This window comes from Mobula birostris, chromosome 25 (genome assembly GCF_030028105.1).
Source record: "Mobula birostris isolate sMobBir1 chromosome 25, sMobBir1.hap1, whole genome shotgun sequence".
Taxonomy (NCBI): Eukaryota; Metazoa; Chordata; class Chondrichthyes; order Myliobatiformes; family Myliobatidae; genus Mobula; species Mobula birostris.
In genome coordinates this window covers 21,497,364-21,521,996 of record NC_092394.1, presented here as the reverse complement: position 1 = coordinate 21,521,996, position 24,633 = coordinate 21,497,364, and the positions used below count along the sequence as shown (strand labels likewise).

Sequence of the window (24,633 nt, the reverse complement as noted above, 5' to 3'; positions counted from 1 at the left end):
CAAGCAACACAGTGGTTTAATTATTGGGTTTTGGGGTTTTGGGTTTTTGATCCTCTGCATCAACCCGGCAGGGATGGACAGTACGCTCGGGAGCGATCTGTCACTGGATCGAACTCGGGAGCGATCTGTCACTGGATCGAACTCAGGAACTTCCGTTCCCGAGTCCAGCGCTGAAACATACGTTTCTTAAGTATTTTGTATGCATAGAAAGGTAAAATATATACTATATACTAAAACAAAAGTTTGACTGACGCTAAATAATACCGGGGATGTACCTGTTCCGACTTGCTTAGTAAGAGAACTTCCGTTTTTTTTCGATCCCGATCCACGATAACCTACGCACATCCTCCTGTATACTTTAAATCATCTCTAGATTACTTATAATACCTAATACAATGTAAATGCTATATAAAATAGTTGTTATACTGCATTGTTTAGGGAATAATGACAAGAAAAAAAGTCTGTACATGCTCGAACAGCAAGTGCTGGAAGAGCACTTCCAGGTTTTCTCAATTCGCGGGGTTGGTTGAATTCGTGCATGCGGAACTCACGGATAAGGAGGGCCGATTGTACTACATTTATAATTGTCTTTGAAGGTGGCTTGGCTTTCTTTATTGATAAGTCAGAGTTTGACATTGCTACTATATTATCAACTCAGAAAATATAAATTTTCAAGAAATAAAGGTGGTAACTATGTCATTATTTACTTAAATTATTTTGTAATAAATTTTTTCTTTGGTCCATTTCTAATCACCAACTATAATGACTCCTTCCTAGGTTTGGCACTGAATTTCTGATTGTGTGTCTGTGAATGGAATTCCTTGAGATAAATGCTGCACAAAGCTAGTTATTGTGCTTTAAAGATGACAATGGGCTGAATCAAATTGAACTAGGCCTGCCATTTGACCTTTAGCCTTTTCCATGCTTCTGTGTTGCAGTGTTGATGCATGCAAATTTGAATCACATTTGTCAAGTGCACTGCAGCTGCTGCCACCTAGACGTCAGTGTATCCATTGCAACACACTTAAAATGCTGAAGGAACTCTGCAGATCAGGCTGCATCTATGGAAATGAATAAACAGTCAACATTTTGGGCCGAGACCATTCATCCTGAAGAAAGGTCTCAGCTCAAAACGTCGGCTGTTTATTCATTTCCATAGATGTTACCTGATCTGCTGAGTTCCTCCAGCATTTCCAGCATCTACAGAATCTGTTGTGCCAGTGTATTCCTGCCCATTCTCTCCACAGTGTTATCAATTCGGTTAGTTTGATATGTATGGTGATAGTGTTTTTCTTTTATTTAGTAAATAATGAAATGCACATCAAAAGAAATTTAAGAGCACCATTTTTCCATAAAACCATCAGGCACAGGATTAGGATTAGGCTATTTGGCGCATTGAATATCTCTATTCCACCAGTTTCCTTTCCCAATTCTGCTTTTATTGTAATACATTTCTGTTGTAACTTAATTATTCAGAATTTTAATGAGACTGTGATATAGAAACTATATGGATGCATGTTAAAGTTTTTCTTGCAGTCTCTTTCAAATCTCACCCAAGACTCCTTGTAATGATTTTGTCAAAGCAAAAGGATCAAATCTTTTGGGTTGATTCAGTTGATGATGTACTCAGCAGTGTAAAGCTAAAATCATCTTTTCTCTTACAGTTTTGTGCACATGTTTAAAGGAGATAGATTAATATAGCTTCCCCTGTAAATGAAGAATCTATACACTGTCTAAAGAGTAATATTGGGATTAGGGAGAAATTCTGCCTTTTATAAATAACACAAGTGTTGCTGACAACTTGTCTTTATTCATTGTAGTTACCTGTTTGCACCCACAGATTAGTTTAATCAGGTTAAATTATTTGTTATGGTGTTAATAGTTTTTGTTAGTCTTATTTCAATTATCTTTCTCTTCACAGCATAAGCGAGAGCTTCCTGACTGTAAAGGGTGCTGCTTTATTCCTGCCTCGAGGAAATGGCTCAACTGCATCTAGAGTCAATCATCGGCGCAATAAACATGCTGGTAAGGAAATTGGTGATCCATGTTTTTAGAGTGGAATTGCGGTGAAGCTGCATTTAAAAACAAACCCAAGCTGATGCAGTACTTTTTGTTGTCTCTTACAATGACAAAAAAAGTGGTTACTTGATACATGTCAGCTGTCTTGAGAGCAATCCCATTAGTCCTATTCCCGATCTCCTTATTTCTCTGTACACTTTACAACTTGCCTCTCGTGCATTGATTTTATTTTTCCTGTCTGGTTCTTTTTGTTATTAACCTACACTAAGTGGTAATTTGCAGCAGCCGATTAACCTACTAGCACATTATTGGGATGTGAGAGGAAAGTCGTACATGTAAATTCTGTGTGCGCACACAAGACTAGAGATCAGAATCAATCCTGGGTCTGTAACGCTGTGAAGCAGCAGTATTAACTGCGAGGTCATGGTGCTCCAAGTTACTTCATTTGGAATGTATTGTTAAACTTCTGTCCAATCCTGTTGTTGCACTCTGCTTTCATGGAAGCTTTATGAACAACATCTAAGTATTTGAAAATAAAATAAATCCTAATTAATTGCATTTAACTTGCACATTATGTGAAATTAATGTTAGTGGAAGTGGTTTGAGTTGATCACAGGTAAAGCAGTGTTTCGCAGGGCTAAAATAGAGAAGTAAATATGTACTTCTGCTTAAAATAGGGACGCTGAGAATTTTGACTGCTGATATGTACTATATGTATATGCTAATAGAAGCATAGAAAACCTGCAGCACAATACAGACCCTTCGGCCCACAAAGTTGTGCCGAACATGTCCCTACCTTAGAAATTACTAGGCTTAACCATAGCCTTCTATTTTTCTAAGCTCCATGTACCTGTTCAAAAGTCTCTTAAAAGACCCTATCGTATTCACCTCCACCACCATTGCCAGCAGCCCATTCCACACACCTAATACTCTCTGTGTTTATATTAAAAAAACTTATAGTTAAAAAAACTTAAAACTTATAGTTGGGGAGTACCTCCTCCCCAACACCTTAAACCTGTGTCCTCTTGTGGCAACCATTTCAGCCCTGGGAAAAAGCCTCTGACTATCCACATGATCAATGCCTCTCATCATTTTAGACACCTCTATCAGGTCACCTCTCATCCTCCTCCACTCCAAGGAGAAAAGGCCGAGTTCACTCAACCTGTTTTCATAAGGCATGCTCCCCAATCCAGGCAACATCCTTGTCAATCTCCTCTGCACCACATCCTTCCTGTAGTGAGGTGACCAGAACTGAGCACAGTACTCCAAGTGGGGTCTGACCAGGGTCCTATATAGCTGCAACATTACCTCTCAGCTCCTAAATTCAATTCCACGATTAATGAAGGCCAATACACCGTACGCCTTCTTAACAACAGAGTCAACCTGCGCAGCTGCTTTGAGTGTCCTATGGACTCAGACCCCAAGATCCCTCTGATCCTCCACACTGCCAAGAGTCTTACCATTAATACTATATTCTGCCATCATATTTGACCTACCAAAGTGAACCAGTTCACACTTATCTGGGTTGAACTCCATCTGCCACTTCTCAGCCCAGTTTTGCATCCTATCAATGTCCCACTGTAACCTCTGACAGCCCTCCACACTGTTCACAACACCTGAAACCTTTGTGTCATCAGCAAACTTACTAACGCATCCGTCCACTTCCTCATCCAGGTCAGTTATAAAAATCACAAAGTAAGGGTCCCAGAACAGATCCCTGAGGCACACCACTGGTCACCGACCTCCATGCAGAATATGACCTGTCTATAGCCACTCTTTGCCTTCTGTGGGCAAGCCAGTTCTGGATCCACAAAGCAATGTCTCCTTGGATCCCATGCCTCCTTACTTTCTCAATAAGCCTTGCATGGGGTACCTTATCAAATGCCTTGCTGAAATCCATATACGCTACATCTACTGCTCTTCGTTTATCAATGCGTTTAGTCACATCCTCAAAAAATTCAATCAGGCTCATAAGGCACGACCTGCCCTTGACATAGCCATGCTGACTATTCCTAATCATATTATACCTCTCCAAATGTTCATAAATCCTGCCTCTTAGGATCTTCTCCATCAACTTAGTAACCACTGAAGTAAGACTCACTGGTCTATAATTTCCTGGGCCATCTCTACTCCCTTTCTTGAATAAAGGAACAACATCCGCAACCCTCCAATCCGCCGGAACCTCTCCCGTCCCCATTGATTATTCAGAGATCATCGCCAGAAGCTCATCAATCACCTCCCTCGCCTCCCACAATAGCCTGGGGTACATCTCATCTGGTCCCGGCAACTTATCCAGCTTTATGCTTTCCAAAAGCTCCAGCACATCCTCTTTCTTAATATCTCAAGCTTTTCAGTCTGCTGCAAGTCATCACTACAATCACCAAGATCCTTTTCCATAGTGAATACTGAATTAAAGTACAAACCCCATTTCCAGAAAAGTTGGGATATTTTCTAAAATGCAATAAAAACAAAAATCTGTGATGTGTTAATTCACGTGAACCTTTATTTAACTGACAAGAGTACAAAGAAAAGATTTTCAATAGTTTTACTAACCAACTTAATTGTATTTTGTAAACATACACAAATTTAGAATTTGATGGCTGCAACACACTCAACAAAAGTTGGCACAGAGGCATGTTTACCATTGTGTTACATCACCTTTCCTTTTAATAACACTTTTTAATCGTTTTGGAACTGAGGATATTAATTGTAGTAGGTTTGCAATTGGAAATTTTGTCCATTCTTGCTTGATATAAGACTTCAGCTGCTCAACAGTCCGTGGTTTCCGTTGTCTGATTCTCCTCTTCTTGATGCACCATACATTTTCTATAGGAGACAGATCTGGACTAGCAGCAGGCCAGTCAAGCACACACACTCTGTGTCTACAAAGCCACGCTGTAGTAGCCTGTGCAGAATGTGGTCTGGCATTGTCTTGCTGAAGTAAGCATGGACGTCCCGGGAAGAGACGTCGCCTTGATGGCAACATATGTCTCTCTAAAATCCTAATATACGCCTCAGAGTCAATGGTACCTTCACATATATGCAACTCACCCATGCCGTGGGCACTGATGCACCCCCATACCATCACAGATGCTGGCTTTTGCACCTTTCACTGATAACAATCTGGATGGTTGTTTTCATCTTTGGCATGGAGAACTCGACGCCCATTTTTTCTGAAAACTAGCTGAAAGTGGACTCGCCTGACCACAGCACATGGTTCCACAGTCTTTCGGTCCATCTGAGATGAGCTCGGGCCCAGAGAACTTGCTGGCGTTTCTGCATAGAGTTGATGTATGGCTTCCTCCTTGAGTAATACAGTTTCAAGTTGCATTTCTGGATGCAGCAACGGACTGTGTTGAGTGACAGTGGTTTTCGGAAGTACTCCCGAGCCCAGGTGGTTATAATTGTCAGAGTGGCATGACAGTTTCTTAGGCAGTGCCGCCTGAGGGCTCGAAGATCACGCGCATTCAACAGTGGTTTCCGACCTTGCCCTTTACGCACTGAGATGTCTCTGAATCTTTGCACAATATTATGTACTGTAGATGTTGAAAGACCTAAATTCTCTGCAATCTTGCGTTGAGAAATGTTCCTTTTGAACCGACTAACAATTCTCTCACGAATTTTGGCACAAAGGGGTGAGCCACGACCCATCCTTGCTTGCAAAGACTGAGCCTTTGATGGACGCTACTTTTATACCCAGTCATGATAACTCACCTGCTACCAATTAGCCTGCTTAATGTGGAGTCTTCTAAACCGGTGTTACTTGAATATTCTGTGCACTTTTCAATCTTATTTTAACTCTGTCCCAACTTTTGAGTGTGTTGCAGCCCTCAAATTCTACAGGATTATTATTCCTTATAATTTGCGTAGGAATTTATTAAATGGGAACCGAATTTACCCCCTGAATCTGATCTGTATCTTAATTAGATCTTGGTTGATCTGCTATTTCCTTGCCTTTTCTCTACATCTGTCAAGTCAGTTGGTATCTAAAATTCATTTAATCTTGGTCTTGTATATTTAACAGAAGACCATGTCTTGTACATCATCATCATCATCATTATGTACCATGTCATATGATGTGGGCAATCATGATTGTTCTTGGCAAATTTTTCTGCAGTAGTCGCTTGTCATTGCTGCCTTCTGGGCAGTACCTTTACAAGACTGGTGAACCCAACTATTAACAGTTCTCTTCAGAGATTGCCTGGCATCAGTGGTTGCATTACCAGGCCTAGGGGTGATATGCACCAGTTGCTCATACAACCACCCACCACCACCTCTTATGGCTTCATGTGACCCTGATCGGGGGCCTAAGCAGATGCTACACCTTGCCCAAGGATGATCTGCAGGCTAGTGGAGGAAAGAAGCGCTTTACACCCCTTTTGGTAGAGATGTATCTCCACCTCACCACCCATAAAGATCATTAAAATATGCAAGACCAAAATCAATTGATCCTTGTACCTACTTCAATCAAAAATGTTCATGCACTTTTTGTTTTGGGATTGAAATTTGAGGAAGTCAGAGCCAGTGTTTCCTAAGACAGGCCTCCCCTTTCACTCTGTCCATCCACTTTATCATCTGTCCTTTTCACATCCTATTTAGATCATTAAACAACGTGTTGCTGGCTTGTATATTAAGAAACTTGATTTTGCATTCCTTGGCATTGTAACCATTTAATCTATTAGGACCCAAAGCTGGCTATTTCCATCAAACCGCTATCCATTTATTGTCTCTTTGGAGTGAACATCCGTTCTGGATTGCCCACATTATTTGCTTTAGTTTTCTTACAGTTTTAGAGCCTTAAATGGCAAAATGGAAAATGAACATTTAATGCTAAACCCAATATTAATAGCTTTATAGCATTTCTATCTTAAGTGCTAATTGATAGTACTGTTTATAATTCAGTGTAGATGAATCAGAATTATCACCGGCATATGACATGAAATTTGTTAACTTAGTAGCAGCAGTTCATCGCAATACATAATATAGAAGAAGAAATAGTATTAAATAAATCTTATTCAGTATACTTTATACAGTGTATGTATATTGAATAGGTTAATCATGCAAAAAAACAAATACTGTATATTTAAAAAAAAAAGTGAGGTAATGTCCAAGGGTTCAATGTCTATTTAGGAATTGGATGGCAGAGGGGAAGAAGCTGTTCCTGAATCGCTGAGTGTGTGCCTTCAGGCTTCTATACCTCCTACCTGATGGTAACAGTGAGAAAAGGGCATTCCCTGGGTGCTGGAGGTCCTTAATAATGGACGCTGCCTTTCTGAGACACCGTTCCTTGAAGATGTCCTGGATACTTTGTAGGCTAGTCCCCAAAATGGAGCTGGCTAGATTTACAACCCTCTGCAGCTTCTTTTGGTCCTGTGCAGTAGCTCCCACCATACCAGACAGTGATGTAGCCTACCAGAATGTTTCCTTACACTTGAATGAATTTATTTAGTTTCTAAAAATGTTAGAACCGAAATTTAAACATTTGTTGCTTTTACTATGTACAGATGCATCTGACAAAATGAAATAATACATTGGTTAATAAAATGAGTAATAATGCATAATTTCTTGTAACAACCCAAGATTCTGGCTTTATTAGTTGAGAATGTGACAGGTTTCAATTCAGATGAAGATTTATGTTGTTCCTTCTGTTTACTTTTGACATTTTAATAGCCTGAATTTTTCACAAATCTATTTTTAACATGTTGAAGCAGTAAATAATTTTTCATCTTTGTCGGGATAGCTCTGTAGGTGCAGAGACGTGATGCAATATAACCGGGTGGCAGAAATACTTTTAAATCAGCTGGTTAAGGATTTGCTTTTGCCATTTTGCAAACCCCATTCTTAAAATCTAGTCTGGTTTTGTCATGAAGTTTTTTTTTTCTGGATATCTTGTCTTTCTTGATATCTTGCCTGGGTTAAGCTATTACAGGTTCCCCCGCCATCCAAAGGTAGAGCGTTCCTATGAAATGGTTCGTAAGCCGGAATGTCGTAAAGCGAAGAAGCAATTACCATTTATTTATATGGGAAAATTTTGTGAGCGTTCGCAGACCCAAAAATAACCTACCAAATCATGCCAAATAACACATAAAACCTAAAATAACAGTAACATATAGTAAAAGCAGGAATGATATGATAAGCACACAGCCTATATAAAGTAGAAATACTTTTCCACAATCACTGCCGGCACTGTTCTCTGTAGTGAAAATCTCACGCAAGCGCTCTTGGCAGAAACATGGCGCAAGCGCTCTCCAGTAACCTTTAAGCTATGAAGCTGCCAAATCATACCAAATGGCACACAAAAATACACAACCTATATAAAGTAGAAATAATGTATGTACAGTGTAGTATCACTTACGGGAATCGGGAAGACAGCGCAGAGCACACTGATGGTGGTGTGTTAGACTGAGTCGTCGGAGTTTGGGTGGTGCAGTGGCCCCTATCCTCCGGGCAGCGAACCGATACCGATCCGCGAAGCATGCAGGGGGTATAGCGGTAGCCGGCAGACACACAGCTCATCTTTAAGAAAAAAAGCTGAAATAAACATGCTAATTAATTAGGTGCAGCCCAGCACGTAATTGTTGGCCCAGATCAGAGACGATTGCCGATTGCATCACCTCTGATCTGGGCCGACATTTACGTGCCGGGCGGCACCTAATTAATTAGCATGTTTATTTTGGCTTTTTTCTTAAAGATGTGCTGTGTGCCGCCCGGCTACCGCTGCATTCTCCGCAGATCGGTATCTGTCTGCGGCCTAGGGGTGGGGGTGGTGGGACACTGGGGTGTCATCTCGTCGTCTGTTTCCATTCGGGCAGGCAGCTCATCTTCTCCTTTGTCTGCCTGCCTTGACGTCGAAGGTCGAGGTTCGTCATCTGCTGTGACTGATGTGGAAGGCTTGCTTGACTGCTGAGCCTCGCACATTTTTAGATCATACAGTTCTTTGTAAGCACTCAAACCATCTTGCAAATATCCCCTAAACCAACGTACCCTTTCAAAATTAAAGTCGTACTTTATCATTGCAGCGAAAATCTCACGCATTCGCCTCACCTTCAGTTCCTGGGTGACTTCACTTTCGCTACTGAATTCGGTTTCGATTGTTATCCTTTCCTCTTCCAATTGTATCAGCTCTTCATCTATCAGTTCTTGGTCGTGGGATGCCAAAAGCTTTTCAACATCATCTTCGTCAACTTCCACAAGCCAAGCTCACTTTGTCCTTACTTCGTTCACCGCGATCGAAATGCTTAATTATGTCTAGTTTTACGCTAGGTGTAACACCCTTATGAGCTCCTTCGGGCTTTTCCGATAGTTTAGAACTCATCTTGCTAGTAACGGATGCTCACAGACGTGTGTTTAAGCAATGCCGGCGAGAATGCAGTTCCGAATCCGGGGGAGAGCGGCTGCTCGGGGTGCGCGCTGATTTTTATCATGTGCTGCTTTTTTTTTATCGTGCGCTGCTTTTTTTCACGCGCTGCCTTTCTTCGTAACAGTGAAAACACCTTCTGTTAGGGTCCTGACGAAGGGTCTCGGCCTGAAACGTCGACTGCACCTCTTCCTAGAGATGCTGCCTGGCCTGCTGCGTCCACCAGCAACTTTTATGTGTGTTGCTTGAATTTCCAGCATCTGCAGAATTCCTGTTGTTTCTGTTAGCGAAAACAGGTACTAATGTAGGTCTTTCGTAACAGTGAGGTTTCATAAAGCGAATGTTCGAAAAGCGGGGGACACTGTACATGAAGTGACAGTAAAGCTGGAATTACACAGTACTGCCCAGCTGAGGATAAGCACATTTGTTAGGTTCCTGATTTAGGCTACCATTTCAAACTTTTCATCCATATATACTTGGAAATCTAACTACACCCAGAGATGCAGCACCAATCTAGGTGGCCATGTGTTTCACTGAATGTATTTTACACAACAAACAATAATTGCCTGTTAGGACACTGAGGGAGCCATTCAGTTGAATTCGTACAAACATCCCAGAGACAGATCTGTTAGTCCCATTGCCCCAAAAATTTTATTCTTTCATATGCCACCAGCTCCCCTTTTGGGCATTTGCCTACTTGAAAGGGTAACTCATAATGGCCAGTTAATCTACCAGCTCATGCTTGCTGCTTGGGAAGAAATAGGGGCATCCAGTGAAAATGCACACAGTCATGGGGAAAGCAGGCAAAGTCAACACAGAAAGCAGCTGATGTCAGGATTGAACGGGGTCACTGGAGGTGTGGGGCACCATCACAAACTGTTGTCACTGTACTCCCTTTGGTTGTTCTCTGGATTTTGAGAAGCTTCAGCTACCCTTATTTAGTATCCCATTATTTTAAAGTTCACCAGCAGATGGTATTTTTAAATGCCTTCTATTGTTTTTTTTCAATTATTTTAAGTAAGGTTATACTAGTATTCTTTGAGCAACACACAATGCTGGAGGAACTTAGTAAGTCAGGAGGCATTGAAGTCTTTATAGGTTTGGTACCCATTATGTTTGATTTATAGGATGTTTAGTTTATGTGGATTGAAATATTCTCTGTTTACTAAGGTAACATTATAGCTTGAAGAAACAGGCATCAGAAGATCAAAGAGTAAAGAATAAAAAAAAATGTAATGTTGCTATTGCAGCATCCAAGTGATAGTAATTGTCTGCTGGCAAGGAATCATACAAATGACGTTTACATTCTCAGTTTTGGCCACAAGTGATATAGAGAAACATTTCTACTATTTTTTAATAAACAGTTAATGTGTGACTTTAAAAACGAAGATTGATTTTTGCTAGTGCAAGGCACATTTATCCTTTCTAGTTCCCTAATTTTTTATATGCAATGGCAAGAGATAATGACCAGTAGAATAGTGAAATGCTGTGCATGAAGTTTATGAAACTAGACAAGTGCTACAAAATCCCAAGTTGCTACAAGGAAAAATGTTGGTACCTGTTTATATGATTCAATTAACTATTATAAATACTTATCACAAGTTACACTTCTCTAATTCAAGATTTATTTTTATTAAAGGTGACCTCCAACAGCACCTGCAAGCAATGTTCACTCTTCTTAGACCTGAAGACAATATTCGACTGGTGAGTTATTCGTGCAATTCCATATTATTTTGCCTTCTCCGGCCTTGTATCCCTTTTGCCAATTAACTTCCCAGCTCCTTAGCTTCATCCCCTCCCCCTCCTGTCTTCTCCTATCATTTTGGGTCTCCCCCTCCCCCTCCCACTTTCATATTGCTTACTATCTCTTTTTTCCATTAGTCCTGACGAAGGGTCTCGACCGGAAACGTCGACTGTACTTCTTCTTTCTATAGGTGCTGCCTGGCCTGCTGCGTTCCACCAGCATTTTGTGTGTTGCTTGAATTTCCAGCATCTGCAAATTTTCTCGTATTTGTGTTATTTTGCCTTTTTTAATTTTTGTAGATTGATTTGGATTTTATGGTTTGCTATACTTCCGGAAAAACCAGTGGAATATTACAAGTTATTACTTGTGGTCTCCTGTTATCATGTAACATTAAATTAACATGATAGGGTGTCTTTAGTCAATTCTGACAGTTCCTCATTTATTTCTGTGAAATGTCTGCCCACTTCCCTTCCCATTAGATAAGATATGAGTGTGTGAAATGGGTTTTAGTGAGCCCTTGAATGAGATTTGGAGTTGAAAACATGCCAAGTGAGACATTTATTTAATGCTGACCTAGCAATGGTTGAGCTTGCCTGTTGGTGTAGGAAAGTTTTGCTGAGAGAAAAGATCAGCTGTGATCTTAATGAATTTCAGAGCAGGCATAAGGATTTGAATGAATTCTTCCAGCTTCTATTCCTTAAAATCAATGCAGAAACAACTATTTAAATTGCAAAATTTTAAAACATGAGGGGGATTTGAAAGACAGTATCATTTGTCTCCAAACAATTGGGACAAGATCAGTGTTGTCAAGTTAATTAATAAACTGCTGTTTTGTTTCCTTTTACTGAAGATGGCTGTAGCAAGACTTGAGAGTTAGGCACAGGAAAGATAAGACCATAAGAATTCTGAATTCTGAATTCTGATTCTGAGATGCAGGAGCAAAATTAAGCCATTTGGCCCATCGAGTCTACTTCACCATTTCATCATGGCTGGTCCAATTTTCCTCTCAGCTCCAGTCTTCTGCCTTCTCCTCATATCCCTTCATGCCCTGACCAATCAAGAATCTATCAACCTCTGCCTTCAATATACATAAAGACTTGGCTTCCACAGCTGCCTGTGGCAAAAAATTCCACAGATTCACCACCATCAGGCTAAAAAAATTCCTTCTCCTCTCGGTTCTTAAAGGAAGCCTCTCTATGCTGACACTGTGCGCTCTGGTCTTAGACTCTCCCATCATAGGAAACAATCTTTCCACATCTACTCTATCAAGGCCTGTCACCATTGATAGGTTTCAATGAGATCACCCCTCATTCTTCTGAATTCTAGTGAATACAGGCCCAGACCCATCAGACGCTCTTCATATGACAAGTCATTCAATCCCGGAATCCTTTTTGTGAACCTCCTTTGAACTCTCTCCAGTTTCAGCATGTTTCTTCTAAGGTACGGGACCCAAACCTGCTCACAATACTCCCAAGTGAGGCCTCACCAGTACTTTATAAAGTTTCAACATTACATCCTTGCTTTTATATTCTAGTCTACTTGAAATGAAGGCTAACATTGCATTTGCCTTCCGTACTGCAGACTCAACCTACAAATTAACTTTTACAGAATCCTGCACAAGGACTCCCAAGTCCCTTTGCACCTCAGTATTTTTTGCATTTTCTCTCCATTTGGAAAATAGTCAAACCTTTCATTTCTTCTACCAAAGTGCATGATCATACACTTCCCAACACTGTATTCCATCTGCTATTTCTTTGTCCGTTCTCCTAATCCATCTAGTCCTTCTGCAGCCTCTCTGCTTCCTCAAGACTATCTTCCCTTCCACCTATCTTGATATCATCTGCAAACTTTGCAACAAAACCATCAATTCCATTATCCAAATCATTGACATATAACGTAAAAAGAATCGGTCCCAACACAGACCCCTGTGGAACACCACTAGTCACTGACCAGTCAGAAAAGGTTTCCTTTATTTCAACTGTTCGCCTCCTGCCAATCAGCCACTGCTTTATCCATGCTAGAATCTTTTCTGTAATACCAGGGGCTCATAGCTTGTTAAGCAGCCTCATGTGTGGCACCTTGTCCAAGGTCTTCAGAAGATGTTGATTCTAAGGGTGCCCTGTGGAGCATAACCTGCTGCCTTTATGTTCATATAGAGGCCATCCCTTTGAAATGATATATGATTTGCCCCTCTTAAACATAATGCAGTATGAGTATCTAAAAATATCCATTATTGCTGCACGGATATTTAGGAAGTTTGCTTTGCCACTGCTCTTGGGAAAACTAAAAGTAGCTTGCAGTAAATCTTGTGATGTGGCAGATGTTTCAGTGCTTTGGCTGCCAAGTCTTTTTGTGCTTTTCCACTGACAGAATATCCGGGTGCATTTTAACCAGTTTGGAGGTGGTATGTAGCAGTCATACAACTTTCCTTTGCTTTTTGTCCCCTCCCCCTCCAAAACTTCCCTTGATAGTTGGAGCCCTTGGGAATGCAAAATCAGATTTATTATCACTGACATAGAAGAGATTCCAAAAGGTTGGTTCTTTCTCTTAGTTCTTTAAAGATGCAGGGTTGTCAGGGCTTCTTTTTCTTCTGACAAAGTCACCTGAGAATGGAGCACGTCCCCAATCAATCAGCTGTTTACATCCAATTGCAGTTCCAATGACATTCCCTGTCAGGCAGGTGCTCCGAGATAAGAATAGGGTGACAGCAGAGAGAAACTGCAGACGAGCAAGGTGATAGGTCTTCAGAGACCATTTATAGCTACACTTTTTCAGAAGGTACTGCATTGAAAGCATCCTTGTTTCTGGATAATTTCCAGAGCAATTATGATCATGTCTATAAATTTATTCTTGCAGTTCCCCACCAAAATTGAAAACAAACTTGTAACAGGTTAGTTTTAACAAATGTGTTCATATTTATTGAATAATATAAATGATGTAATAGAGTTCAGAGCATATGAACTTCAGTATAATGCACCCATTTGTCAATATTATAGCAATCAAATTCTGTTTGAATTCAACAGAAAAATTTGCCACACGTTCTAAATGTCTTGCAATAATGAAGCTAATTAATGGATGGTATTGTGACAATAACTTTCAACATGGAAGCAGAAGTTAGCCCTTTAGCCCCTGAAGCCTGTTGTAATATCCACTGAGGTTAGGAGGGAAGTTTACTTTTGAGTGTTATTCAGAAGGCTCAGATGAAATTTCCTAGAATTATGACAGGGTAACCTTGCATCTACTCAATGGCTTGAAAATGTGTTGTATTTGGATGAACACTAGACATTTAAATGTTCAGTTTCATCAGACATTAAAATAACAACTTCAAAGTAACTTTCATTTTGAAAAATTTCAGGCTGTACGATTGGAAAGTGCATACATAGATCTGACCAGATACATGGTGGTGGTTTCTACCAATGGCAGACAAGATACAGAAGAAAGTATTGTTTTAGGAATGGATTTCTTCAAAGATAGGTAAGACTGTTACTTAACCAGTTTACTTATTTGCAGGAAAACAATAGCTTCCTTCCTTGTATAATATAGTGTGTAACTAAACGTTAAATTTTGAATTCTGAAATGTATAAAATGAAAGTTTAAGATAACTTGATAATCAACTCATTCTTGCATAATGTCATCTGAACATTATGTCTGTATGTTAGAGGTCCTCTTGTCAGATTGAAGGTAGATGGATTTTTTATTAAAATTAATTTATTCATGTTTTTGAGATACAGTTTTGTAATAATATTTGTTGGATAATGTTTTTATTTTTGTCAACTTGTATGTCCTGTTTGGTTTTAACCATCTTTGGATCACTTTTATTTCCACCTTTGAGTTATATCTCTGATTAATGCACTCAATGTTTTTTTTTAAAATCTAGATTTACACAAGTTGGGATCAAGCAAAATAGATTTCAGTTTGATTTTGGTCCTTTGGCCTGAGTTCCTCAGTATAGTCAATGTACGCCTATGCACCAGTTGAGGATTAGGCTTTACTTTTGTAACTAATTACTCAAAGCTTCTCCTGTTGCAAGAGAAATACTAACATGACTATCTATTTTCAAATATTGCGAGCATGTTGAAATGGCTAATTATGCTGGCTTTTGCCAATTGATCCAACCAATCTGCTGGCGTTCAGCATTGAAACGGAAGTAAATTCTTGGCTTCAGAATCCAGGACTACTGATGGTCAATTATGCTACTAGATTGCACATGCAGTCCAGCAGAAAAGCCCAATCTTGCTGGGTCCTGTGAATCACTTTTCTGATCCTGCACAAGTTCTAACATTTAAAAACGCAAACACGAGAAAATCTGCAGATGCTGGAAATTCACGCAACACACAAAATGCTGGTGGAACGCAGCAGTCCAGGCAGCATTTATAGGAAGAAGTACAGTCGACGTTTTGGGTCGAGACCCTTCGTCAGGACTAATGGAAAAAAGAGATAGTAAGAGATTTGAGAGGGGGAGGGGGAGACCCAAAATGATAGGAGAAGACAGGAGGGGGAGGGATGAAGCCAAGAGCTGGGAAGTTGATTGGCAAAAGGGATACAAGACTGGAGAAGGGAGAGTATCATGGGACGGAAGGCCTTGGAAGAAAGAAAGGGGGAGGGGAGCACCAGAGGAAGATGGAGACCAGGCAAGGAGTTATCGTGAGAGGGAAGGGGGGGGGGGAATAAATAAATAAATAGTGATGGGGGTAAGAAGGGGAGGAAGGGGCATTAACGGAAGTTAGAGTAATCAGTGTTCATGCCATCAGGTTGGAGGCTACCGAGACAGAATATAAGGTGTCATTCCTCCAACCTGAGTGTGGCTTCACCTCGACAGTAGAGGAGGCCATGGATTGACATATCGGAATGGGAATGGGACATGGAATTAAAATGTGTGGCCTCTGGGAGATCCTGCTTCCTCTGCTGGACAGAGCGTAGGTGTTCAGTGAAGCGGTCTCCCAATCTGTGTTGGGTTTCACCAATATATAGAAGGCCACACTGGGAGCACTGGACACTATATATCACACCAGCAGACTCACAGGTGAAGTGTCGTCTCCTCTGGAAGGACTGTCTGGGGCCCTGAATGGTGGTGAGGGAGGAAGTGTAAGGGCAGATGTAGCACTTGTTCCGCTTACAAGGATAAGTGCCAGGAGGGAGATTGGTGGGAAGGGATGGGGGAGAATGAATGGACAAGTGAGTCACGTAGGGATCCCTGCGGAAAGCTAGAGACAGGAAGCATATTCCCGATGTTGGAGTCCAGAACCAGAGGCTATAGTTTAAGAATAAGGGGTAGAACATTTAGAACGGAGTTAAAACTTTTTCACACAGAGGGTTCTGGATCTGTGGAATGCTCTGCCTCAGAAGGCAGTGGAGGCCAATTCTCTGGATTCTTTCAAGAAAGAGTTAGATAGAACTCTTAAAGATAGCGGAGTCAAGTGACATGGGGAGAAGGCAGGAACAGGGTACTGATTGTGGATGATCAGCCATGATCACAGAGAATGGTGGTGCTGGCTTGAAGGGCCGAATGACCTGTTCCTGCACCTATTGTCTATCGTCTATTGTCTTTAAAGCAGAAAGTGGGGGGGGAGGGAAAGATGTGTTTGGTGGTGGGATCCTGTTGGAGATGGCGGAAATTACGGAGAATAATATGTTGGACACGGAGGCTGGTGGGGTGGTAGGTGAGGACAAGAGGAACCCTATCACTAGTGGGGTGAGAGCAGATGTTGAGGGCAGAGTTGATGGTGGAGGAAGGGAAGCCCCTTTCTTTAAAAAAGGAAGACATCTCCTTCGTTCTGGAATGAAAAGCCTCATTCTGAGAGCAGATGCGGCGGAGACAGAGGAATTGAGAGAGGGGGATGGCATTTTTACAAGTAACGGGGGGGGGGCAGGGAAGAGGAATAGTCCAGGTAGTTGTGAGAGTCCGTGGGCTTATAGTAGACATCAGTAGCTAAGCTGTCTCCAGAGATAGAGACAGAGAGATCAAGGAAGGGGAGGGAGGTGTCGGAAATGGACCAGGTAAATTTGAGGGCAGGATGGAGGTCGGAGACAAAGTTGGTGAAGTCAACGAACTCAGCCTGCGTGCAGGAAGCAGCGCCAATGCAGTCATCGATGTAGCAAGGGAAAAGTGGAGGCAGATACCAATATAGGCTTGGAACATGGACTGTTCCACAAAGCCAACAAAAAGGCAGGCATAGCTGGGACCCATATGGGTGCCCATGGCTACACCTTCAGATTAAAGGAAGTGGAAGGAGCCAAGTGAAAAATTATTAAGAGTAAGGATCAATTCCGCTAGACAGAGGAGAGTGGTGGTAGAGGGGAACTGGCTGGGTCTGGAATCCAAAAAGAAACGGAAAGCTTTGAGACCTTGCTGATGAGGGATGGAGGTGTATAGGGAGTGGACATCCAAGGTGAAAATAAGACGGTGGAGGCCAGAGAACTTGAAATCATTGAAAAAATCCAGAGCATGAGAAGTGTCATGAACATAGGTGGGAAGGGATTGAACAAGGGGGGATAAAACAGTGTCGAGGTATGCAGAAATGAGTTTGGTGGGGCAGGAGCAAGCTGAAACAATGGGTCTACCTGGACAGGCAGGTTTGTCGATCTTGAGCAGGAGGTAGAAATGGGAAGTGCGGGGTGTGGGAACTGAGGTTGGTGGCAGTGGATGGGAGATCTCCAGAGCTGATTACGGTTGGCGATGGTGTGGGAGACAATGGCCTGGTGCTCCTTAGTGGAGTCATGTTCGAGGGGTAAATAAGAGGAGGGATCAGCGAGTCGTCGCTGTGCCTCGGCAAGGTAGAGGTCAGTATGCCAAGCTACTACAGCAGCCCCCTTATCAGCGGGTTTTATGGTAAGGTTAGGATTGGTGCGGAGGGAGTGGAGAGCAGAGCGTTCGGAAGGAGTGAGGTTGGAATTGGAATAAGGTGTGGTGAAGTTGAGGTGGTTGATGTCCCATCAGCAGTTAGCAATAAAAAGATCCAGTGCAGGCAGAATACCAGAGCAGTAAAAACCCACTTGATTTCAATGAAACATGTAAAACCCTGTTTTTATTTTAAATGTTTCAGGGTTTGTGTACATCTCTGTGTACTTTTATGTCAATAGTCAAATATCTTGTGTCAAAGATATTTAAAAACTTGAAATCAGCTGCAGGTGGCATAATCCTGCTTAGCATTTTCATCTGTAAAAAGTTCTAGGGTGTTTCGAGGCTTGGATTCCTTTACCTGTCCACCTGAGTTCCTGCATTTTCCAGACTCCAACGTGGAGAACTCTGAGCAATGCCACTGCAATCGATAAAGGTCATTGCAGGCAGTAATTCCAAGTCAGGGAGTGGGAGCTGAGTCAGCATCCATTAAACCTTACCTAAGAATTTTTAGATTGCTTCGTGATGAATGTAACACTATACATGATATTACTGTAACCACTTAAAATAGCCTTGGACATATGTAGAGCTGGAGAAGAATTCCTTTACTGATACAGTTTGGATATGAGCTTTAAAATTGACCAAGTACTCTACAGTGGAACATTTAAAAATTGTTCAAATGACAAACGATTGATAGAAATCAGAAATCTTTCCCTTGGAATTTTACACATTACATATTAATGCTTAGCTTTGCCGTATCAGCTCTGGTTCTTTGCTCATTTATACCAATTCATTGTTAATAGGCAAGAAGAGACTTTGATTAACAATGGCCTACACTAAGGATGCAAACATTTTTTTTTATAGGCATTCCTGCTGTAGTTTGCCAACATGAGGATGGAGAATTACTTTAAATTGGTCTAATGAAAGAACAAATGACCAGCATCAAATGTGTTGGGTGGATGCCTGCTTGTTGCTATATAAACATGACAACTTGTGTTTTCTAGTTCCCTATTTGTGGATATAATTCTTGAGTGCCATTCCATTGCATGTTGCTTTTTGAAATGCCTTAAGCATGTGGCTGGGGAAGACCTAAGAATAACTCATGATCAAGGGCATCTTTTTTTAAAAACTTTCCATGAGATCACTTTGTGCCGTCAACACAAGTTATTTGTGTTAACTGTCTCCCAGAGCATTTCAGAACTTCATTCCAGCATTGCAAAGTACTGATCAGAATAAACTGCTTCTGAAGTCTGGAAATGCAAAATTAATGGCATATTTGTTGAATTTTACATGATTTGAAATTTAATAACTGTATTATACCTTTTTTTTAGTATACTAGCTAAAAAGTTTTTCACATGTTGCAAATATCTAAAATAAATATTATCTGCACCTGTTTCTGTATTGCCTGGCTGACATTAGACAAATTATGTGATTCTCTATGATTCTCTAGTAGTAGTGGTACTCTATTCTTTGACTGAATTATGTTTGCAGATGAATGGCTGACATTTTTATTATTTTAAACACACACTTAGTCTTGTATGCAATTTATCTCAGGAAGAACATTTTTATATTAGAGGATACAAACACTTCCACTGTGACATAGATATGGTGTTCCAACTGCAAAATATTTCTGCTGCTGCTATCACTTGCAGTAACAATTGTATGGCATGGATTTTGTATGGTGGTTGTAAGATGAGCAAGGCTATTGATGATTGTTAATTCAAGCCCCAACTTGATTTGAAATGTCCCATATAGTTTTTAACCTTCAATCTTCATTGAAATACAGCTGATAAAGCTGTAGTAATTTCAAAAAGGTCACATCGATAGAAAAGAAATTGTGCTAATTTCAAAATGTAATTTTCAACTCTTATAATCTTAAATTTAACATCTTTATTTAAAAATCCAATTTTTTTCAAATATACCTGTACTCAACTCATTGGAACAGTACACTTTTTTTTCCCAAAAAGAAACCTTTCTAAAACAAATCCATTTCAGTTTGTGTGTGCCTTTTTTAATAAAAGGTTACAGAACGTAGGCCAGGCAAAGCTGACCTGAGCAGGAAGTGATGCTGCTCCACCAGCAACAATCTGCTGGAAATTCAGAGGATAAATGTGTTAGTAGAGGGGAATTATTTGGATCTTTGTTACTGAAAGATGCAGATGCAATTAAGACTTAATTGGGGAATGAGTTGTATAAAGACTGGCCATCCATAATGGGTGTGAGGCGGTGAGGGGCAGGGAACCAGAAGTTGTTAAAATGTTGGAGGGTATGCAAGGTGTTCTGAGTGTAGGAGGAAAGGTACTGGATAAAGAGACAGAAGAGTCAAGGTATGAAGAGATGAATTCAGTGGGGCAAGAATAGGCAGAAACAAAATGCTTACCAGGAGAGTCCTGTTTCTGGATTTTGGGCAAGTGATAGAAGCAAGAAATGAGTTTGGGGCTATGGAGGAATGATCTCCAGGTGTGACGGTGTGGGAAATGGTGGTCTGGTGTTTGTTGGTATGGTCTTACCGAGGTCAATATGAGGACATATCTGTGCGCTGCTGTTTGTCATCAGTAAGGTAGGGGCCAGTCTAGCAGACTAGAATGATGCAAAGTGAATGGAGTCCATTGTGTTGCCCAGAAGAGTGAGGTTTGAGGGGGTGAGGGGAATGGAGAAATCTTGGTGGAAGATCATTTTATTTTGCGCTGGATTCTAGCATCTGCAGCCTCTTGTTTCTCCCCATGCTGCTGCACTACTTGCTGAGATCTCCATGGTATTTGCAAGAAGAATGAAATTAACAAATTCTCTAACCAACAACAATGGTTAAGTCTGGTTAGAATCTAACTGCGACCGCATCTTGTAATTCTCATAATTATGAATGGAGTTGGTGATAGCGCTTTTGTGTATTCAACATTGAAACTCTGATGGGTTAAAATTTATGAAGAGCAGCAGGAAATTCTTTAGAGCTTTAATTTTTTTTTAAAAAATTGCATAGTATGTAATTATTAATTTATCTTTTTAGTCAATTTTGATGGTGTATATCTAAAAAGACAGTCTTAGAAGCTTAACTGGAGTCATAGAAAATTACAGCATGGAAATGCCTTTCAGCCCAACTGGTCCATGCTGACCACTGGATTCTTTCTGCTAGTTCCAGTTGCCTACGTTCAGCCCATAACACTCTAATCCATCCACCCTCCGTGTACCTATCCAAATGACTCTTAAATGTTGCATTTATACCTACCTCAACCACTTCTTGTGGCTCTTCATTGCAGGTGCTCACTGGGCTTTGACTTTACCTCTCAGGTCTCTTTAAAAAATCTTTCTCTACTCCTCCCCCTCCCTGTAACTGTGCCATCTAGTTTTTGGTCATTGTCTTTTCCCCAGGGTTGGGGAGTCCATCAACATTATGCATGCCCCCTCATGATTTTATAAACTTCTTGAAGACCATCTCTTGTTCTCCAAGGAATAAAGACCCAGCGCAGGGGTTCCCAACCTGAGGTCCACGAACCCCTCAGTTAACGGTAGGGGTTGATGGCATAAACGTTTGGGAAACCCTGATTCAGCCTGACTGATCTCTCCTTACAACTCTTTGAAAATGCAACCTGCCTTGACTTTTTTTTTGTAGGCCTTCACATTTGATCTTAACCCACAATGTTGAATGTTCCTTTGCCACTAACGCTGCCTGATCCAATGAGTACTTCTAACATTTTATTTTTGTCTTAAATTTCCAGCATCCCTTTTTTCTTAAATGTTGCCATTTTGACTCTCAAAATCCTGTGGGTTTTAGAAAGTGAAAACAAAAGGGTCTTTTTCTCAAGTGAAGGACTATTTTTCTGAAAGGATGGCTTGGGCAAAGATGAAAAATCCTATGGAAGCACTTGTTAAACTAATTTGTTCTTGAAAAAGGTCTAGTGCTTTCCTGGCATATATGATGAGTAAACTTTTCTCTGGCTTCCAGCCAGGTTAGGGAATTGATCTTAACTGACGTTTCAATGATAAACTCTGCCATCTTCATCAGGGATGATGCCCTGGCAATTCTAGTCCGGTGGTATTTGTATCCCAGTTGTCCGTCACTCCTGATTGGTTAGTCCACATCTAATCAGGTTTCTGCTGTCCCACCTTGTCTCATCAAGAAACACTGGAGGTGTATCCGTTTGGGTTATCTGGAGAAATTGGTTGACTTCAGTGGCACAAAACCTTGAGAAAAAGAGAAAGAACTTTAACAGAGACAACAGTTGTGCTCTAAGTAAGAACTGGAATTTGATTGTAAACAAGGCAGGACAGCAGAACCCTGATTGGATGAGGACTAACCAATCAGGAGGGATGGACAATGGGGTTAAAAATACCACTGGACTAGACATGCCCAGGCATCATCCATGATAAAGATGACAGAGTTTGTCATCGAAAATGCAAGTTAAAATCGATAGCTGGGTACAGGCAGAAGCCTGAGAAGAGTGTACTCGTAATTTGTTTTTAATTATATGCAAGAACATTTGACATTACTGGTTTATTTCTTGTTCTTTGAATATGTTTTACACTTTTCCTGAATGTACGTGAACTGGATACAGTTCTATGGTGTTATTGATCGCCGCCTTTACTAGTTCACTACAGATTGCTTTGTACTGATATCTTAAAGTGCACGGAAACATTGCTAATTGTAGATTGTTATCTTTGCAGCAGTACTTGCACGATGGGCCTAGTTCTTCCATTATGGAGTGACACGCTGATACATTTGGATGGAGATGGGTGAGTACACTTGATACCCAACATATAATCGCACATTGTAAATCTTTGGGAACTTAGCAGTAAATGTCAAATAAGAGTTTTCTCGTAGCAAAATACTGCCTTCAAGCCAACAACAATAAGTCACATGTTACTTGTAAAAAGGAAAATATTAGAGACAAAACAATGTGAAAAAATCAGTCTGGATTCTTGCCTTAGTCAATTTTGCATGATGGTAGTAGTGTGTTCGTGTCAAAGCCAACAACAGAATTGGCTTTGGTTCTGATCATTTTCATTAATGTCTAAAATGTCATTTTCCCCTATCTTCTCAAACAGTTTTTCAGAACAAGTCTTTGTAATACATTATTTTTATAACCTGTTAAGATATTCAGCCCCTTACCTTCTGGTTTATCAAGTCTGTTTGTATTTCTACTAGGTAGTATGGTTAAAATATCCAATTAAGGAAACTGCTGAAATGTTAACCTGGTTTGAGCCTTGTTTTTTGGCAAAATGTTATTTTCTGTTACTAATAGTTCTGATGAAGGGTTGAACTCAGTTGTTAATTCTACGTTCTTTTCCACATATTCTGCCTGACCTGAGTATTTCTAGCACTTCTGTTCTCACTAACCAAATATGAAATAATTGACTTTGTCACAGAGTTTTTTTTCAAAAAAAGTTTTCTTTTAGTTTGCTGTCCTTGATAGAATTACAGTTGATGAGCATCGTGTTATGGAAAACTGTGACACTGGTTATTTATTAAGAACAAGAGCACCTCCCACCCCATACCCCCCCCCCCCACTATCAATCGAATTGACCCTGAGAATCCTGCTGTCTGTCATGTCAACTTCCCACTTCACTTATGTTCATTCTTCATTTGCTGTCCACAAATACTTGCTGAGAATGTCCAGCTATTCTACTTTTGCTGCACTCTGAAAACACATTTTCATAATTACTAATGGGTTAGAAACTTAAACATTAACTATCAAATGCCCATCAGAATAAAGCTGTCCTAAGCAATGTACATAAAAATGCTAAAGGAACCCAGCAGGTCAGGCAGCATCCATGGAAATATACAAACTGTTGAGGTTTTGGGCAAAGACCCTTCTTCAGGAATGGAAAGGAAGGGGGAGGATGCCAGAATAAAAAGGTGAGGAGAAGGGAAGAAGGATAGCTAGAAGGTGATACCTTGAGGGTGGCCTCATCGTGGCACAAGAGGAGGCTTGGACCAATATGTAAAACTGTCCTATTGCTATGTGCCAATAATGACATAATTGCCACTAAAAGAATTTGAGTTTCCTTTGACAGTAACCAACTTAACTGCTCTGTATTAGCATCTTGGCCTACTATTTGCCATTTAATCAGTCATTCACCTTGTATAATTAGAATAAATAGAAATTTCACCCAAAGTAACAGTGGTAATATAAGATGTAATTTATTTTTCTCCAAATAAAAGCATTCTGTAAGTAGCCTAGCAGTTTCCTGTTTCTTATAGATTAGGATCTTCCTGTGTAGAGACTACACACTAGTGTTTTTGGTTTTTATGTCTGATATATTTTCTGCTAACTTTTTTTTTGCTTTGATTTCACCCCCAAGTGGGTTCAGTGTGTCAACAGTGAACAGAATTCACATCTTCAAGCCTGTGTCTGTACAAGCAATGTGGTAAGAATTTTTGTGATAACATACTATTTGCCAGCATTTTCTTGATGATTTATTATTGCTGTTTCAGCTAATGCATTCTGAAATAAAATGTAAATATAATAGTGCAGTTCCATAACTTTTGCGACCTTTGAAAGAGCAATGATGTGGGCGGTTAATGTAGCAATATCCAACAAGCCTTACTAATTTGGAGCATTACAGCTTGGATACAGGCCCTTCAGTCCAATGAGTCCATGTGGACCATAGTGCCACCCAGCTAGTCCCAATTTTGTGTGTTGGGCCATATCCCTCTAAGCACTGCCCCTGCATGTACTG

At 40.6% G+C, this 24,633-nt stretch overlaps 1 protein-coding gene across 3 annotated transcripts in view; it reads left to right on the top strand.

The window, feature by feature from the left end:
• The window catches only part of LOC140187838 (protein phosphatase Slingshot homolog 2-like), a 145,048-nt gene that overhangs the window by 91,017 nt on the left and 29,398 nt on the right, over positions 1-24,633 (top strand). For 2 of the 3 annotated variants that reach the window (XM_072243629.1, XM_072243627.1), the window contains 5 exons: positions 1,922-2,025; positions 11,016-11,080; positions 14,476-14,594; positions 22,618-22,686; positions 24,256-24,321. In XM_072243629.1, the coding sequence (XP_072099730.1) occupies positions 1,922-2,025; positions 11,016-11,080; positions 14,476-14,594; positions 22,618-22,686; positions 24,256-24,321 (423 nt within the window). The remainder of the gene's footprint in view (positions 1-1,921; positions 2,026-11,015; positions 11,081-14,475; positions 14,595-22,617; positions 22,687-24,255; positions 24,322-24,633) is intronic. The other variant, XM_072243628.1, reaches the window with a different exon arrangement.